This window comes from Lissotriton vulgaris, chromosome 10 (assembly GCF_964263255.1).
Source record: "Lissotriton vulgaris chromosome 10, aLisVul1.2, whole genome shotgun sequence".
Lineage (NCBI taxonomy): Eukaryota > Metazoa > Chordata > Amphibia > Caudata > Salamandridae > Lissotriton > Lissotriton vulgaris.
Window position 1 is genome coordinate 1,005,279,797 of NC_141698.1, and position 19,255 is coordinate 1,005,299,051.

At 43.7% G+C, this 19,255-nt stretch overlaps 1 protein-coding gene across 1 annotated transcript in view; it reads right to left on the reverse strand.

Annotated features, from left to right (window-relative positions):
- Positions 1 to 6,074: 6,074 nt before the first annotated feature.
- LOC147689141 (regulator of cell cycle RGCC-like) overlaps positions 6,075 to 19,255 on the reverse strand; it is a 59,553-nt gene continuing 46,372 nt past the window's right edge. Inside the window, exons 3-5 of the mRNA XM_086942035.1 lie at positions 18,067 to 18,147; positions 12,070 to 12,132; positions 6,075 to 8,881 (exon numbers count right to left, since the gene is read on the reverse strand). Coding sequence (XP_086798161.1) covers positions 8,874 to 8,881; positions 12,070 to 12,132; positions 18,067 to 18,147 — 152 coding nt within the window. The 3' untranslated portion in view covers positions 6,075 to 8,873. The remainder of the gene's footprint in view (positions 8,882 to 12,069; positions 12,133 to 18,066; positions 18,148 to 19,255) is intronic.

Here is a 19,255-nt window from a genome sequence, read left to right on the forward strand (position 1 = left end):
GCAGCAGCATCATGACCCACTGACTTGCCAAAAGCTTGGGGCACAATGAAGAGGCCCAAAGATGCAAGTAAGGCTGCCCTGTGCAAGCCTATGTGCACAGCACTGGCAGTGTTCATTGGGCTTGGGCAGGTCGTACACCCTGAAGCTCTCTCTCCATTGCGCAAATTGCCTGGATTGACACGAGGGGGCCATTAGCTCCCCCTTACAGGCGTATCCTGAAGGTAACTTGTTTTTCAATTGCACTGGGGTACATCACGAGTCCAGTTCTCAGGATACTGCACTTCACTCACACAATCACACATACAATCCGTGCCTGTCAGAGTAGACGAAGATCCCTTAGTCCTGACGAAATGCCGAGATCCCTTGGACTTTAAACAGGCATGAAACATGTTGACCCTATTCACTGCACATATTTGAGCTCGAGAGGTTATAAATGTCTTCCCCTCTCCAGCCACGACTTCCTAGTCCTTGTTTTTAAATATAGCATAGAAACCCAGTGGATTTCTTATAGCTATTTTTAATTCTCACTCACACCCTCCCATTTCTACTCACACTATTTTTCCTGCCCCCTCACGCCTCAGACTTCACATTGGCAAAAAGAGAAGACCTCCGGCAAAGAGCCCTCCTGCGGGGCCCGTTGGGCATTGCAGCGCTGGCCCAACGAGGAGCTGCCCGGTGATGAAGCATGACATCCTTCGGGGTGTGTGAGGACCCTTGCTCCTAAAAGGAGCAATCCCCCCCAGCTGTGTTCTCTCCACCTCCTGGCACCTGAGATATATCCCCTCCCTTCCCCGCTCAACGCCTTCCTCAGGAACTACATACTCACTTTTCTTGCTACCAATCAGGGTCCAGCATGATACAAGACCTCAAGTCAGGCCTGAATATTTCCTTTCCATTCTGGTGCTGAGGGTTTTGCATTTCTCATTATAAATACATGAATACAAATGTGAACATGCAGCTGAAACGTAGGATGAAAATAAATGCTAATATCTGGCATGGGACAATTTGAGATTTCTGAATGACACACGTGAGACCGGCTAGAATATAAGCCTTGACACAGGCTTTCCACAGATATTACAGATATTTCCCTGATGGTCCAGTTCATGTGACTTTTTGGGGTATGAGGGCTCAAGAAGCGAGAGGCATGCAGAGGGCATGTTAATGAAGTGGTAAATTACTGTAATCTTCAATTATAATGATGTCGCAGCTTCTATCAGCATTTATAAATCAGACAGAAAGCAGTTGCACGTGATTTTAAAGTGCAATATTTGTGGTTTTTAGGGTGTGCTGTTTGTTATGTTTGCTGAAACGGTTGCTGTAGTTACTTGTAACCACATTGGTTTCGAGAACATATTGTTTACTAAAGAAGAGGGTGGATGAGGGGAAATCAATTTGAGGGAAGTTGGACAGAGGTTGCAGTGAGAGCGCAAGAGGCGGAAAGGCAGGAACCAGAGAGAAATAGAGTAGGATAGTAATGAGAGCAGAGATAAGAGGGAACCCAAAGAGAAACTGAATAAGGACGAGAGAACAAATGAGGGATGGAGAGGAAACCAAAGATGGAGAGTGAGGAAAATAAAACAAAAGAAAGGAAAATGCATGAGAGTGGTAAGAGGTGAGTAAAAGGGATAGAGGGGGAGGTAAAAAAGGAATAGACGAAAGAAACGGTGGGAGAGAGAGAGAAAAAGACAGGGAGAGAAAAAATGACAGATTAAGAAAAAGTGCAGACCTTGATTTCACCACCCCCAAGTACTCGGCATTAACTTATTTTCACAACCTTGAAAAAGTCCGGGATATTTTTTAGGAACAAAACAGGCATAGCCTTGTCTTACATTTACGAGTGCATGAAGAAGCAACACAGGAGTAATCAGCCTGAAACGTCAAACTCCCTATTAGTAAAAGTGAAAGGAGTGCACAGTAATTCTATTTGTACTAATTGTTTATGAATATTCCCTGAATATTCTCACTTTACTCTCATTTTCAATACTGTGAGAGGACAACAGGAGTACTACTTAATGCACTCCAAAATGCCTCTGTGAATAGACCACGATATATCTGTGTAAGCCATTCGTTTTCCAGGCTTTAGTCGTGAACAATTATTGGAGGACCACACTGTCAGAGCAATCTGGTACATAATAATGCTTGTGTAGTGAGCATCATAAATCAACAAATTGTTCACTGCACCAAAGAAAAAAGGTTCATTAATCTGACAGGACAGGAGCTGTAGCCTGATGTAGAATTTGCACTGGTGCAGAACAAGGTCTAGTTTTGAGTTAAACCAATTGTAATTGTAATTATAGTTGGATTCATAAAGTGCTTACTACCCCTGAGGAGGCGTTGAAGCGCATTTCGGCGAGCAGCACACTACTCCGAAAGCCAAGGTTGGTGGTTAGTCTAGTGGTTATTGTGATTGATCATATTCTCTTCAGAAAAATGGCATGCATTTACTCCAGTTACTTTGCCATATATTCATACGAGGTAGGTGTAGCCGTTAGTGGTTTCAGGTGAATGGTTGGTGAGATAGGCTGGGGGACATCGGTAATGTTAGGTTACCGTGATAGGGATTTAAAGAGGGGAGGTTGTGATCTATGAAATGATGTATCAGCCAATTGCAGAATTTTCAATAAGGATTGAGGCAGACAGGCATGAGGCTGAGAGGAGGCTATTCTCAGAAATCGAAGTTATACAGAGAATGGAAGATAAGAAGAGGGTCACTCTGAAGAAAAGAGAGGAATCAAGTGGGACTAAGTCAAGGTCAATTTGCCATGCAGGATTTAGGAGTAGCGTGAAAGAAGGCTTTCTGGGTTAGCAAGCAATAAAAGAATGTAGTCACAGCCCCAGCCCATCTTTCTCTTCCTCCCTTTGTGCTTTTCTCTCTCTCCTGCTCTGGAGGATGAGCACAAAAAGGTTCCCACACCAAAAATGAGACAGGTGGGCGCCACCTGCAATTGTGGTATCAGACTAAGCACTACTCCCTCCTAATCTTCTGCTTAAAGAGCCCAGATCATTCTCTCTGCTACAAAGAACAAACCCAGCTGACTGAGAACCAGGCATAGAACTAAAGACACGCAGCCCCACCCGCAGAGCCTTCCACGGCTCAGGGCATATGAACCTCACAAGAGTCGCTGAACTTGGTTCATCAACCAGTCGCCTCAGGGTGAGCTTATCATATGACTCTGCGGCATCAATGACGCCATGTTCCAGACCTGAGCATTCAGATAACAACCAAATGCATTCTGGGCGTTGTGGCCTTAGTAAACCACAAACACATCAAAAGGACTAGAATAACATTGTGGGTAAAATACATCGACTGGACTGAAGTATGACAGCTCGGATAGCATGTAGTCATCAAGTAATTAATAGTCGGGCTTCCAAAATCAAAAGGCCAACCCCCAGACTGAAAGAATTAAGGGGGTCGCCTCTTCATTTACAAGACTCCTCACTCTGGAACTCCAGTCCACATCCCACCAGTCCTAAACCGTACTGCATCAAGTTGACTAGAGCATCAGCGACCCACCTGGTCCATACAGTCCACTGGTCCGGAGTAATTGTTTTGCTCTTTGGGAACCTGCTGCTACGCCAACTGTACTGGATAGGCCACAGCCATGTGTACTGGGAGCTCAAAATGTATGAGTCTGGGTACATCTCTTCATATATTAGGACGGATTTGCTAGATTTTGGTTGGATGTGTTTATCAGAAAATGATTTTTAAAATCAAGTTTTCTGACAAGTTTTGAGATCTCATCAAAAGTGTAAATTGATGAGTAAGTTTGCATGATTTCAGCTATTGGAGGTTTTCTGGCCATAAACGTACATTCGAAGAACTGTTTTCTGTTCAATTTATAGAGTTGTTGTAAATAAACTTTTCATTTGGAAGCACATTTTGCTGTTGTTTTTGAAAAATAAAGTCTGTTAACAGGCTGTCTCTTAAGAGCAAACTTTTCCTCAGTTGAACCTGTCTATCAAAGGGAATTGTGACTGCCAACATTCAAGTTAAAGACAGCGGTTGCTTTTCCTCATGTAAATCCTTAATGCCCTGCAGAAGTTGTGTTGAGCTCAAATCTACAGATGACCTGTTCAACATTCCATTTCAGATCTAATTTAACAGTTACTGTAGCAAAGGAAACAGCAAATATCCTCTGTGTGAAATACCTAATGGATGAGAAAATGTTGGGTTTTAAGTGACTATTGTAATTGATATTGTAAGTAAAACGTGTAAAAGAAAACAATTGTAAAATTCAACACTCTCAAATGTTTTACTGTCACCGTCTAGGAACGAAGACAACTTGTGAATATTAGAAAAGATGATAAAATATAATTTATTTTATGTAATAAACTAGTTATAGATCTTAAAAGCACCAGTAACTTTGAGCCTTACATACAGGGTAAATTCAACTTTACTCTAAAGCAATCCATGAAAGAGGTCAAATAGTCCTCATCTCTAAGTGGAACAATGTTTTATTTGCCTTGGTGTGAACAACTAGGCTGCATTTAAGAAACATAGCCATCTCGATCTTGATCCGATCACGATCACCACTACATTTATTTTGGAGGATCCGCACAGTGTTCTTGTCGCAAACTCGAACCTGCATTTCAGGGATGTTCCTTTATCATGAGTCTTACCAACTCTACTAGGATGAGCTATCATGTCCATAACGATTACTAATGAATGCTTTTTTTTCATCTGTATGCGCTGCATGAGATTTTTGATGGTTTATCCACCCATGCTTAGTGATGAACTGCTAGACATGCGGAAGCTGAGCCGAGCTTAACATGTCCTTTCAGCTGGAATAAAACGCTTTACTCTAAAAGAATCTCTTACCTAAGATTATTTATTGAATCGCGCTTTCACATGTCACAAGCTGTCTCGGGGAGACACAACACACATCCGTCAACTTTAACCCTATTGCTGAGCGGTGAAAGCATTGCACATAATATTTTTAGGTAGTTAGAGTTAACTTTGGTAGTTTTTTCAGTAAAGTTTATTGACGCAAGATACTTCCTGGCCAGCATGCTTATGCTATGCTTATGTGCAAGTGTGTGCTTGTATGTCTCATGTTATCTCATATCTCCCTATATTCTGTTAAAAATGTGAGAACATTTTTGGGAAGGGATTTCCCTGTTTTACTACCCCTTAGTTAAAGTCAGCAGCGGCTCCTCCGAAAAGGCGGAGGAGCATCGCCCCACAGCTCTGCTCTCTGAGCAGTGTACAAAGGTAAAATAAAATGATAATAACACAATGTTTTTATCATTTTATTTTTCAGTACTGAGCCAGTTTAGGGTGGGGCTCGGCTGTCGTCATGGAGCAGGGAGGAGGACTGGTCGGCACCATAAGTGTGCATGAGGGTTTGGCCAGCCATCTTAGGAAGGCCAAACCGACATGCACACTTAGCATTCTCCACCCGGCTGTGTTGCACAGCAAGGTGGAGAAAAGTCCCATGCACTGTCTGAGCGGCAAACTAGCCTGCTCAGACCAATCACAAAGCTGCTTTCATGCTGGTAATACTATTACCAATAAGAACAGAGGATGGACGGAATTTTTAACAAATCAAATATTCATTCACAGTCATAGATCTAGGTTCAATCCATCGTACTATTAACAGCATGACAGCAGAGTCGTGATTGGATAAGGGGACCCTGTGTGCTGCTGGGAGTCGACAGGAACAGAAGAGGGCGGAGGAGAGGTGGCGGCCCTTCAGGTAAGTGATTTTTTCTTGTTTTCTCTCCCCCTCTGCCTCACCACCTTTGTTCTGTAGCAGCTGTTGCTGCCTAAAGTAGTTCAATTAAAACATGACTGTAAGCACCACTCAGTATTCAGTTGTAAATCATCAGGGATATCAAGGGGTAGCACAGTTTAACTTTTAGGGAGCTAAGTGCGACTTGCACTTTTCATTAGGAACTTCAAGGATTTCAACTTCTATAAGATCAAACTCCGGGGAGTAAGTTTTGTTTCCAGTACAGTAAGTCTACTGCACAGAAAAGGAAGAGTATGCCCTTGGAATGGGGGCAAAAAATAGAGAATGTGTTAATTTTCTTCTTTCATGAAGGGTAAAATAATACTCATTAATTACTACAAATTTTCCAAAGATACTTTGCACTTTATTGAATTAAAATAGATAAAATAGATATCTGTATAAAAATTAACATAATTGTCATAATACATCATATACAAAAAAATACAGCTTAAATGTGTGCTTTGGCTCAAAAGAGACCCTGTTTTGACCAGCCACATTGTGGTGCTGTCCTGACTTTTTGACCTAGCTCACTCTCTTTGCATTTGATGCGCTCTCTCTGTCCAGTCTTTTTCCCTGTCTCGCGCCATGATCTGCTTGGTCAACAGCCTCTGCTTCCCTTTCTGTCCCAAGCTGCTGTGAGCGGCCACACCCACCTTTCCTGTCCTCACATGCTATTTGTGGTCTCCTGTCCTCCTTCCTTGATCGGCCCTGTCAGCAGATTCCGTCTTCACCTTCTGTTCTGATCCACTGTGACCCACGTCCGTGTCCCCTTCCTTGACTTGGCTTTGACACTGGTCCTCTTTTCCTCCTCCGTTCCTGATCTTCTGCAAACAGCCTCAATTAACCCTCCTGCCCTGATCTACAGTAAGAAGATCTCTCCCCTCCTTGTCTTCTTCTCTGTAACCAGCCTCTCTCTTTTCCTTTTTGGATATCATTACTCCAGGGAGCACGGATTTCAGAGTACAGTTCCTTACTTTTACTTCCTGGCACTCATGCCTTGACTTTCCTAGGTCTTCCGCTCTATAGCTCCAACCTTATTTGGTGACCTCAGTTTCCTTCCAGTTCAGAGTTGTAGTGTAAGGGCTCCCTATGGGAGGACCTTGTGGTTCCAACCATATTGAAGCATTACCACCTCATGTTCCAATCTACTTTATGGAGTCTTCCCAACACTAGCTTTCCTAATCTGCTCTGTTAGAGGCTTCTCACATTAACCACTACCCTACACCGGTTTGTGATTGGTCTCCCATTCTCCGACCTCGATCAACTCTATGAGATGTTTCCCTTTTGCCGCTTCTGTCTTGAGCTCCCTCTCTCTCGCCCTCTCATTTTCTCCCTCTCTGCCTCCTTGATCTTCTGTGATCAGTGTCCATCCTTTTCCATAGTAATGAATAAAGTCTTTCTCCCTTTGGTCCTAATGATGGTCCCTGATGATCCCAATTCTAACCATCTTCAACCCCAGCTCAAAGTGAACAATCGCTCTGTAACAAACGTAGCCAAAATCAGGGATACATGCTTTGATCAGGTGTGACTAGGTTAGAGTAGGACAGGGCAGGTGGGCCAGGCTGACTTGTAATAATTTTTACTGCTGATACTACTTGGACCATTTCTAACAAATGCACAATAATTTGCTTGTATCTGTATGCAGAAATTGCAGTAGTCCAAAAAAGATTTAAATGATCCAAATCAATGTTGGCCACACTTTGAAGGATGTAAAGCAAAGACAACCCATCGAAATTGCATCCCAAACCACCTAAAAGTGCACTGACCCACTGAGCCATCTCGCCAGCCGCTGTGTCAAAGGACGCCGTATCACTTGTAATTCCTTTAGAGTTTTGATATCAGTTGACACTGCAGAAAGTCCAACATGGAAGTTTGTCTGTCAGAGTGAAGGAAGTCAAATTAGATGCATATGTGAGAATATTGTTTCTTTAGTGTGTTTTTTTGGGGTGGGGGGGTGCCTTCTATTTTTCCTCATGCTGAACTATACTCTTATGGAGTTACATCAAATCTAATGTTTTTACTTTTGTTATTAGGATGTACAACAGTGTCAAGCCAAACAACATATCGCTACAACAGGAAGAAAGAGCTACTTAAGTCTAAAGTAGCCTGGTGAGTATGCATCTTACAGAGCTCAGATGTAGATCCTGACAGGGCCAACACAGATGTTCATCCTTCTATGGTCAGTAAAATAAATATCAATCATTAGGTAAAAGCAACACTTGTTATTCTCAGTGCTACCAAACCTCAAGTCCGGGCAGCAAGAGAAGCATTAAATAATCAAGTTATTCGTCATGCTGCCACAGGTCTCCATGGTGCTAGATCCTCTTCACACTAATTCAACAAACAATCCTTGCAGGAGGAATTCAGCATTTACACAGGTTAGTATGGGAGGCTGGACAGCTCTCTGTGGAAGCAGAGAGCATAGATAGTTTCCTGCAACGGGAGGTAATCCACGCTTTTAAGCACAGACGCTTGAAGGCAAACTTTTCGAAACAGGATGGTGAAGACAGGTCCAAGATGGCGGCTTTCATGGATTTCGTTGCACTCGATGCTGCCTTTTGGATTAAAGTTCTGGTTCTCAAGTCCACAAATGTCCTTGGCTCATTGATGGCATGAAGGCTGCTGGCATAGCCAGGGGGCAGGATCCCTCTGTATGATGCCATTTGAAAGACTATCCCTCTGGAGCACGCATAGTTCACCCAAATGGTTGCTTTTGGTGACCCCAGCTTTATGAAGTATGTTTAATCAGGTTCCAGAAAATCCTCTGTTACTTTCTTATTTCTGTCTTGGCGCGAAGGCACTTAGAACTCTTGATGTACTTAGAGGGACTGAGGTTATGGTAGAGTGCCTTCCAGTTGAAGGTTCTAAGGGCATACTAAAGTACCACAACCCTCCGGGCTCCTGGGCATCAAGTAGGGTGGAAGCTTCTGAAACATGCAGGTCAGGGCCATTCGGTGGTACCTCAGCTCCTTGCAGCAGCCCCATCCTGCAATTCCAGCAGCCGTGGGACCAGGCTCCAACAGGTGACCTTTGGTGGATGAGAAGGTGACCAATAAATTCCACAGGGTATTGGGGTTAGTGAATGTCATCCACTCATCAGAGGGCGTGTGTGCAGCTTGGAGACTGGTGTTACTTCTGACGTCACATCTCTGCAGAGTAAAGAAGAGAAAAGTGCCATTGAATAAACAGGACAGAGTGTCATGAGGCAGAGCAGTGCTGTGCTGCAAGAGGGTGTGCACTGTTCGATGTCACTTTAAGCAAGAAAACAAGCTTTGGGGCAACATCTCGTGCATTTGCACTTTACCTAACAGCCCACACCAGGGATGCGAGAAGGTGTGCTCTAGTGGTTAGCAATGCTTTAGTGACCTGAGATTTCTAGAGGGTCTGCCACCGCTGAAAGGCAGGTGGAGGTGCACCAGGCACTTAAATCTCGAGCAATGACTGCATGTGAGTGACTCTATCGCAGTCCATCAGCTCCTTCTGCTTACACCTAACAGTAGGACATGCCTGGGAATGATCATCCTTCTGCCACCAGGATGCAGCCTGGGGCCCTATTATAGATAGGGCACCCCTTTCCTGTTTGCGCCACGGCGTACCTTTAAGCAGGTGCAAACAAGAAAAAATGTGCCTTATCATGTAGAATACACTGCCTTCAGGGCAGCCTCGAAGTCGCAACGCCTGCAGGGCTGCGCATTCAAGAGAAATACAAAGCAGCTGCTTTTTTGTTGCAGTTTTATATAGCGCCAACCTAACCCAAAGGGTATTGGAGCACTTTACAAGAGCACCAGTTACATTACACAAGGACACATTCATTTTTAGTTGGCATGGGGAGATTAAGTGATTTACCCAGAATCACAGGATATTGAGCCGATGCAGAGACTGGAACCTGGTTCCCCAGCTCCAAAGTTGGCAGCCCTGGTTCTTATTAGGCCTGGGCGGTAAATTCTGTTCCGCTCACGTAATTTGCATAATTTCGCGTTCCACGGAGAACGCAAAATTGCCCAAAATTCTCCATTACGCGGCTTCGCGGAATTTTTTGTTTATTTGCATTTTCAAAGTGCTTGCTCGCGAGATGTTTCTCCCCGAGCACGCAAACAGCGATCGCAAACAGGAAAAATCATCACGAACAAGCAAATTTGCGTGCTCGCGGAATTTCTGCATGTTTCCGGGGATTTTTTACTGCTTCTCGGAACTTTGCATAGCGCGATTATGCACATTCCGCCCACCCCTAGTTGTTATGCCACATCCTCTCCCATTTCAAAGCTGCTCCGAGTTTCTCTGTGTAGGCGGCAACCCGCCTGCACTTTAAAGAGGGGTTTGAGATCCCTTCCAGGCGGGTGCAGTGAGTGACTGCACCGGCCTGCAAGGGCATGTCTGGGTGATCCATAGGACCCCTTTACCCCTTGAAGAAGGCAGCTATCAGGGAGTGCACCTTTTAGGTGGTGCACTGTTAGTGCACCTCCTGACAGCTTCTTTGCCTCTGCACTGCGACTATAATATGGCGTGGGCGCAGAGGCAGAGGGATTCCCTCATTTGCATGGAGCCACGCCCCCATGCAAATGAGGGAATGCCTGAAAGAGCGGGCACTACATGTGCGTTTGCGCTTTCAGTATTACAGTATGGGCTGCACGAGCGTCTGCAGCCCCTTCTGTAATATCAACGTGCCCCGGCGGTAATCCCATTGCGCCCCCGAGGCATGTTCTGTAATACGGCCCAGAGTGCTCAGCTATGGAGTTCAGAGAACATTTAGCATAGCCTGGGGATGTCTATGAGTTCCACAAAAGACTCAATAAATGGTTTTTACTGCTATAATGTGTCTGAATGAGTCCATGAACTGGATGGATGATATGCGAACCACAAAAGGCAGACAGATGTTTGAGGCTGCAAGTATGCTGCTGCTTGTGCAACCCCTTCTGTAATACCGATAGCACTGGTGGACATAAAGCGCCAGCGCTATTATCAGAGGACGTTCCCTCATTTGCATGGAGGCGTGGCCCCATGCAAATGAGGGAATAGCTTTGCCAGAGGCATAGAAGCTGTCAGGAGGCGCACTGAGAGTTCACCACCTAAAAGGTGGCCCACTGTCAGTACGCCCCCGGTGGCAGTACTCTGGAGGGGGCAGAAGGGGTCCCATGGACCCTCCCCAGTCTTCCCCTTGCAGGTGGGTGTAGTCACTCACTGCACCCACTTGCAAGGGGATCTCCAACCCCCTAAAAAGTACAGGCTGGTGGCCGCCTTCACTGTGAAACACAAAGCGGCTTCAAAGCAGCAGCTCCTTTTTTCACATGAATGTGCTGTCCTGGGGGCAGCGCGAGTTCGCGGCTGCCCTGGGGGCAGCGCTTTCATCCTGATACGGCCCAATTTCTTTGTTTTCTCCGGGTCCACCTTATAAAAACGTGCTGTATGTATGATATGGCCCCCGGTGTAATTTATCAAATGCAGGATACAAAGGCTTAAAATATAGGTGACACGCCCTTAAACCTTTGGCGCATAGCAGCTCAGCCAAGAAGAATTTGGATATTAGGATGCATTCACACTGAATGCACACTGGGAATGACACTATGAAATAACTGAGGGGCCCTGTGCGTTTTCAGTTCAACAAATCCACATAGACATTAGAATGGTCATTTTGCAGGACTTATGTGACAACCATGAATATGATGTAGACTCAGGTTAAATATAGGACCGTGTGTGAGTATAAGGACTTATTTCAAACACACATAACGAAAGGAAGATGTAACTTTGGGGTTTGAAAAAGCCAGCGGTGCATTGAAGTGTTTGTCTTCTTGCCAGGCTTCTCATAAGGAGTCACCCATTAATGTCAAGGGGGCAGCAAGTTATACATTGGGTTATATTAAACATGGCATTATGCATACAATAAACATCTGTTATTCAGCGCCAAGATGTCCCGTTGGGGTGAACGTGCGCTTTACAAGTACACATGTTAAGTTATGTTATGTTATGCAGTTTGAGTGATCCAACGATAGACAAGGAGCAATGCTTGTTGGTGCATACTGCTTTGTTAATCATATAAATAACTGGTGCCACTAATAACACCTCCAGTTATCAAGAACTGGCTGAGGCATTGATTGGTCAGCACACAAACTCTCACATTCACTCAGAAGACCAGTGAGGACCAGTGAAACAGGGTGGCCCCTGTCCTGGTAACCAACAGCTGCAGCATTGCCCTGAGAAATACTACCAGGTGCTAGGCCACACAAGAAAGATTGTTTAATAGATGTATCTGTAGAGCCTGTAATACAGGGAGAGGCTATCACATGACTGTAATAATATATTACAAAAGAGTCTGCACCCTTTACACACGAGGAATCCTTACCTTCTAGTACTTTGTCCAGATCTGCAATGAACTCTTCGAGTTCCCGCGTGTCTCCAAGTTTTGCTAAAAACAAACCAGAAAGGCAGCAGTGAGACATCTTACAGTGTGACCAGATGGCAACATGCTGAACCAGCAATGACTTGTAATAATCAGCCTCTCTAAAAAGGACAAAGATAGCTGATGACAAGGGTTAGCAGGCGATTGCAAAGTCACCTATCGAAAATGAAGAAACTAGAATAAAGAATTGCAGTGCCATGACCACAAATACAAAATACAGAAGTGCATAATGAACAAATGATAATGAAGAAAACATTAAGAACATTGAGACAATGTCTCTTTTCACTTTTTTCAAACAGACTTACAGCAAGAGAAAGAGTAAGCATTACTATTATGTGTAGGACAAGAGTTAAGATTAGGGATATGGTTGGCCACAGTTAGGGAAAAGTAAGAGATAGGGTAAGTGTTAATATTAGGTATCAGATAAGGTTAAGGTATAAGATTCAATTTAGGGTTAGGTTTGGTTGAGATGAAGTGCGTTGAAGTGCAAGGGGGCAATGGTAAAGTCTGGGTTGGGATCAGCATGTAATTAGTGTTAGGTTAAGGATAAAGGCAATGCGAAGGCATAGGTGAGGGTTAGGGTATGCATTAGGGTTAGGTTAGGATAGTTTTAAGTGGAAAAAGTTGGAGTTAGTTTAAAGGTCCATTCCATAATTTCAGCATCATGGCTTTCACAATTGTGGGAACCTTGTTATGGTTAACCTATTAAAAAAATATGTGAATATTGGTTATGGTTTATTGATTATGGAGCTAATATTTTGGTGTTTATGCTGTTGTTCATTTCACATAGCTCCTTACCAAGCTTTGCTTTTGGAAGACTTTTTTTTATTTATATGTGCTTTTGTTGAAAGTAGTTAAAATCCGTGCATGTACGGTATGTTTCTAAGTTATTTTGTTGAATTGGTTTACTGTTCTGTGATATGCATATTAGGTTCTTGGTGAGTGCAAATTATGCTGAGTGGGTAACTCGATATATAGTTTTGCAAAAATAAAAAAAGTGGAAACCTATTTAAATGTATAATCTAATGTTTTATAAGTCAAATGAAACTCTATTGAATACAGAGCATATATGCACAAATACAATAGCTCAAATAGATGGCTATAACATAACATAACATAACATGAGTATTTGTAAAGCGCACGTTCACCACTGCGGGCCTCTTGGCGCTGAAATAACAGATGTTTGTTGTTACCCAACTCAATGGTACTCATTTTATCGACCCCAAATGGATGAAAGGCTGAGTGGACCCGCCGGGATTTGAACCTGTGACCATGAGGTCGAACACAGGCCCCTGCAGTAGACGCATTAGTCCACTGAGCCACCAGACCCAGCAACCAACACGAAGAATGTCTGTTGATGGGAGGAGTTGCATAAAATGGCTACCATTATGCATTCCAGGCACAGTAAGGAGGGCTGCAAGAAGCAGCAGACATACTCTGAACGTGTTTGGGAGACACAAAAAGCTCATATTCATATGCTTTCTAGTGCCCAAGTCATGGTATGGTCAGGCACATAGACTAACTCTAAAATGACTGCTGCATTGTAGACTCGGTGCCTGACCTTAACATGGCTACTCATTGGACACAGGCTTCTCTCTTTGTGATGGAGACTCAATGAACATTAAATCAAACCATTCACATTGTTCTCTTCATACTTCATAACAAAACAGGGCCCTTCAAAGAATCCATATAGCTAAAGCTCTCTCTTGTTTTAGAACTATGAATAAATGAATGTTTATAAATATATAACATGAATGCACTTATATTGTCAGTATGAGCATCTGTGTTGTAAATATTATAAAATGCAGATGTCAAAAAAGGGATTAAAAACTGTAAAAACCGGATTACAAAATGTACCCATAATCGTGTTGCCTGTTAGCTAACTCCTTCCAATTCAGAATATATGTAACATTGCTCTTAGCCAAACAAATGTTTGAAATTGATACATATATATTGACATAGTATCGAGTGATGAAACGATGTTTCTACTGGAATTCTAAAACTGTTACAAGTGTGTTCTACATTGTTTGCAAACATTATACACAACTTCCTCCACAATTACCCATCATTGCGTTCCTTTCACAGGTGTTTGATATATTATTGGATGTCTAACTTTTTACAATTCTCTGCACACTGTTCATGCATTTATTAACGAACTGTTATTATGAAGAGGTGCCCAGTTATTTGTATAGTCATTCATTTCTCTGCAATATTTAAATAAAGTTCTACATTTGTAGTCCAGGTTTCAGAGAGCTGGAAGCCCTTGGTTTTCTCTTATTTCATTTGTCATATCACCTCGGGTGTTGCAGAGGAAACGGAAACAACCTCAAGCGGGAATGTTGCTTCCAAAATAAAATCTTCTAACCCCCTCACCATCCCTATTCGGTAATGTCATGAACTTTGGAAAACTCCTCATGCTTTTCTTGGTACATACGTCATTGGATCAAATGAATAAACATCCCCTTCACTTTGGGGTCCATCAGGAAATAACATCCTGAGATTTAAGACACATATCTTTGCTCTGGATCACAAGGATAGAGTTTGCCAGAAAAAACATTTGTGACTCGGAGGGAACACAAGAAGTCGTTTACACAGTGCCTACTCTTCCCACAGAGGGGGTGAGGTAGGCGTGAATGTGACAGAGACTGAAACTGATGTATGGTTACTGAAACTACAGAGAGGCGCAGACTGAGAGACTGAACCTGAGAGAGAGTTTCTGAGAGTGAGTTAGTGTGACTGGCAGAGTGACTCAGTCCAAGCACTTGCTGTCCCAGCATTTGCAGGGCATAAGCCCACTGCGGGCCCAACCTATCAGCCATTCCCACATATGCAGGGAAAGAGGTGCATTGTGGATCTTTTCTATTTCAGACTGTGGGGACAGTGGTCTCCGCCAAGTACCATTAGGAGAGCATCACATGCATGACAAACAAATTGATGTCCCTTTGGGTTCGATTCACAAAGCTATCTCCCTTGAGTAGCTGTGACTTACTCATGGAAATTCAGGTGTAGGCATAGCCCAAATAAAATGTAGGTCACACCTACTCCCAGAAAAATCTTTGGGAAACAGAGTCTTGATTCTTAACACCATCGCTGCTGAAGGAATTCCCCTCCTGTGCTGGCCCTTATTTAAATGGGTGTGGTTGTGACGGAACCATTCCGCCATCAGCACAGCCCAACCGTGACTGATGACGGAATGGTTCCGTCACAAGCATCGAAGGGGTTAAAGCTACTCCTAAAAACAACAGAGATGATGTCAGTGGAGCTGTGGTCACTAATTGAACCTCAGTGAATCAAAATATTCGTTCAGACTCAGGGAAACTTCATTGTGCGCAAGAAGATTGTGAGGAGGAGAGCTCAGCCATGCCTGGATCAAAGTTTTCTCCTCAAGACCGGAGTCAAACAATCAGATATCACGGGTTATTTCACAGAACTCAATACTTTTTTTCTATCTAGTGAAAGATGATTCTAAAATGGCCGCCGTACAACCTTCACCGTAGGTCACGTATGAAAATACAGGTGTTGACCAATCAAGACCCGATTTTCCATAATGTGTCAACAACACTCATTTCTGACAAGCAATATATCCTGTTCACCCCAATACAGTCAACAACATTTTTAGAACCATCTGGAATGTAACAGTGTGATAAGGACTGATATTTCTTTTACCTTTGCACGGATATAAAAATTATGAACATTGGCCCCAAAATAAGAAAGGCCTTTTGGGGCCTTTTGACAGTGGTTCTTGATTTTGGAATGTTGAAGACTTTGGGAGCCTTCTGCATCATAAACATTCATTAGTATCAGATTTCTGTGTCACTTTTAGATGCACCAGTAGTAAATGATGGTGTGTTGTCATACAGGCTTGAAAAAAATTATAAAATGGAAGACCTAGCAGGTAATGGGATGCCCCGGGACGCCATTGATCTTGGCAACATCCCAGTCTTCCTCAATGCCCAGATCTATGAGTGCATTGTTGGAGGGATCGCCAAACTCCAGATCTGTGTGTGAATTGTCGAAGCGATTGGCTAACTCCAGATCTGTGTGTGAATTGTCGGAGCGATTGGCTAACCCCAGATCTATGTGTGAATTGTCGGAGCAATTGGCTAACCCCAGATCTATGGGTGAATTGTTGGAGGGATTGGCAAACTCCAGATGTGTGTGTGAATTATCGAAGCGATTGGCAAACCCCAGATCTATGTGTGAGATGTCGGAGCGATTGGCTAACCCCAGATCTATGTGTGAATTGTCGGAGCAATTGGCTAACCCCAGATCTATGGGTGAATTGTTGGAGGGATTGGCAAACTCCAGATCTGTGTGGGAATTGTCGGAGCGATTGGCAAACGCCAGATCTATGTGTGAATTGTTGGGGCGAATGGCAAACTCCAGATATATGAGTGAATTGTTGGACTGATTGGCAAACCCCAGATCTATGTCTGGATTGTTGGAGGGATTGACAAACTTGAAACCTGGTGTCTTGTGAAAGGGGTCAGTGGGCTTTTGTCTGTTTTGCAAGGATTTCTTCAACCTGCTCTTACCGTGTCAGAAGAATGGCAAAACCATACAAACAGAGGGTTATATTATTTTCAAACAATGATAACTGAATGCACATGATGTTTTAGTCGTTTTTTCGGTGAGTGGTAATTGTGCCAGAAAATCGTAAAGGAGCAGATGAGGGAAAAGAAATTGGAAAAATGTGATAGGAGTTTATGCAAGTGCTTGCACTGATGGGGAAGAATGGCGCAATGGCACTGCATGGGCACCAACAGTCCTAAGGCATACATTGAAAAGGTGTGCCCGTCACCAGGCTTGGCTTTTAATGGCAGCCACAAATGGTGTACAATGGGCTCCTCATACACTGTTCCCTGGTGCCACTGCACCTGCTACAACATTGTTAGCTACCAACCTGGGACTGGGCAAGTGAGATCATAAGTTTAGGTTAGCAAACTGCTATTAAGGAAGGAGGGAGAACTCTGTACGCCACAGACCATTCAAATGGGAGGGGCTTATATTTAGAGATGTAAACATGCAACTAACCCTGGGTTGGGTAGCGTGCACGGTGATGCTTCTTTCATTGAGGCCCTATTGTAAGGTTACGTTGCACATGGTATAAACCCCACTTTTCAACCAAAATTGCGCCTGTGTATTTGTGGAAAATGGGGACAGAAAACTCCGAACACTAGGCATTGTCTAGGCCAGAGGTCTTCAAACTTGGGGGCGGGCCCCCCTAGGGGGGCCTTAAGTGATCCCAGGGGGGGCACCAGGCTCTGGCCAGAAAAAATATTATGCTTTGTTTTCAGCCTAAAAAAATGAGCAGCGGTAAGCACGTCTATAATGGGCCATCATTAACATCCTTTGTCATTTAAATCCCGTCTGAGAGAAGGACTAAAGGGAAGGGACTTCACATTTTCTCCAAGACCCACACTACTATTTCGAATAACCACACTGTGGATCCTTTGCACATTAGCAAGGCCTGCCTCACCGGAATAGTATGTTTGGAAATCCTGTATTTGTTTGCATTTTTAAAACAGTGACAGAACTTAGCTACAATGTTTAAATAGGTCTAGACATATTTAAAAATTGCCAGTTAAATAGAATAATTGTGAAGTATTTTGAGGGGGGGGCCCGGCGAAATGTTTTTCTACACTGGGGGGGGGGGAGGGGGCGCAGAATTAAAACGTTTGAAGACCACTGGTCTAGGCTCTAGGCATAGTCTAGGCACTAGGCATTAACTAAGAACTAAGAATTTTGACGGTGAGAAATATTCGGGTGCACAGCACATGCTGGATGTTATCAGCGGGCAAACTGGTAAACCCAACAACTTCCCTCTGAAACACAATCCCATGAGTTCTCCTACTTAAAAGCACAATCATAAAGGAAGCGTGTACCAGTGCCTACAAGTTGACACACACAGTGTGCCACATAGGATTGTCTCTCGCTTACCTCTGGGGGTTTGTGGTGGAGGTTGCGTTGTGAGGTTCTCTTCGCTGCTGTTTAAACTGCTCCCAGGAGACGAGCTGGCACCTGCAGGCGACAAAAATGAAGCACAAGGGGTCAATGAGTGGAGTCTTCAAGGCAGGGCATGACCATGGACTCGGATGCAGAGCACCAACCAACAGTGTGAAGAAGGAGCGCTTGGTCATACAGGCCGTCACCAACACCACCACGGCTAATCTAAGCTGAGACCAAGTGTGGTCTGATAGGCAAGTGCAGCATGAGGTATTTGTAGATGGATTCAGATCACACCAACTGGGTTCACACATCCTTATTTATTTTTTATCATTTCCTATATTCTATTAAAGTACTGAATCGCCTCAATGCCAAAGAAGAAGTCATATGGAAGGACAAACTTACCTCACTAATGTGCCACAAGTCTAATGTTCAGCTGAAACTCCTCTCAAGGACCTGTTATCAACCACCTATTAACCTTTCTTCTAAATGGCAAAACAGATAAAGGTTCTGGGCTTGATATGGAAACCTATTTCACAGCACAGGGGCCAATGCTACCATGTAAGTAAGCATCATTTGTATCTGGGGATCACCACAAATTTTTGTGCTTTGTGACCTCAAATTTTCGACGGGAATACACGTGTGTCACAATAATTCTCCCGGCCGTGTCCATTCAAAACTGTATACTCTGGAGTCAGTACCTTAAATGAGGACCCCTGGGGTACATAAAACTAATATAATGTCAGAACATGGAGTACAAATGTTGACATTTTTTTTTTTAAACCTTTATTGATACTTCAAGTAAATACAAGCACGGGCCTACAACCATCCCGGCCGGCCGCTAACCAAATGATAAATGCAGCAAATCAATATAAGGAGATACAGCAGCCAAGCTGGGGACGTTGAAGTGTCCAGGTTATAACTTGTATTTCGAGCAGAGCGGTCGAAAGACAGGATTAAAGAAGGTTCATTTTCCAATAAAGAGAGACTCAAAAATCAGTGCCGTACAGTCATACATGGTCCTACAATAGCAAGCCGGAAGCAAGATCCGCGCAAAATACAAATACATTCGAGATACTGGGGTAAGGCATACGAGTCAGGATAAACGTACGAACAAACACTTGCCGTGGCAAAACTGCATCCCACCCCTCGACACCAAACATACTGTAGGAGACACGAAGAT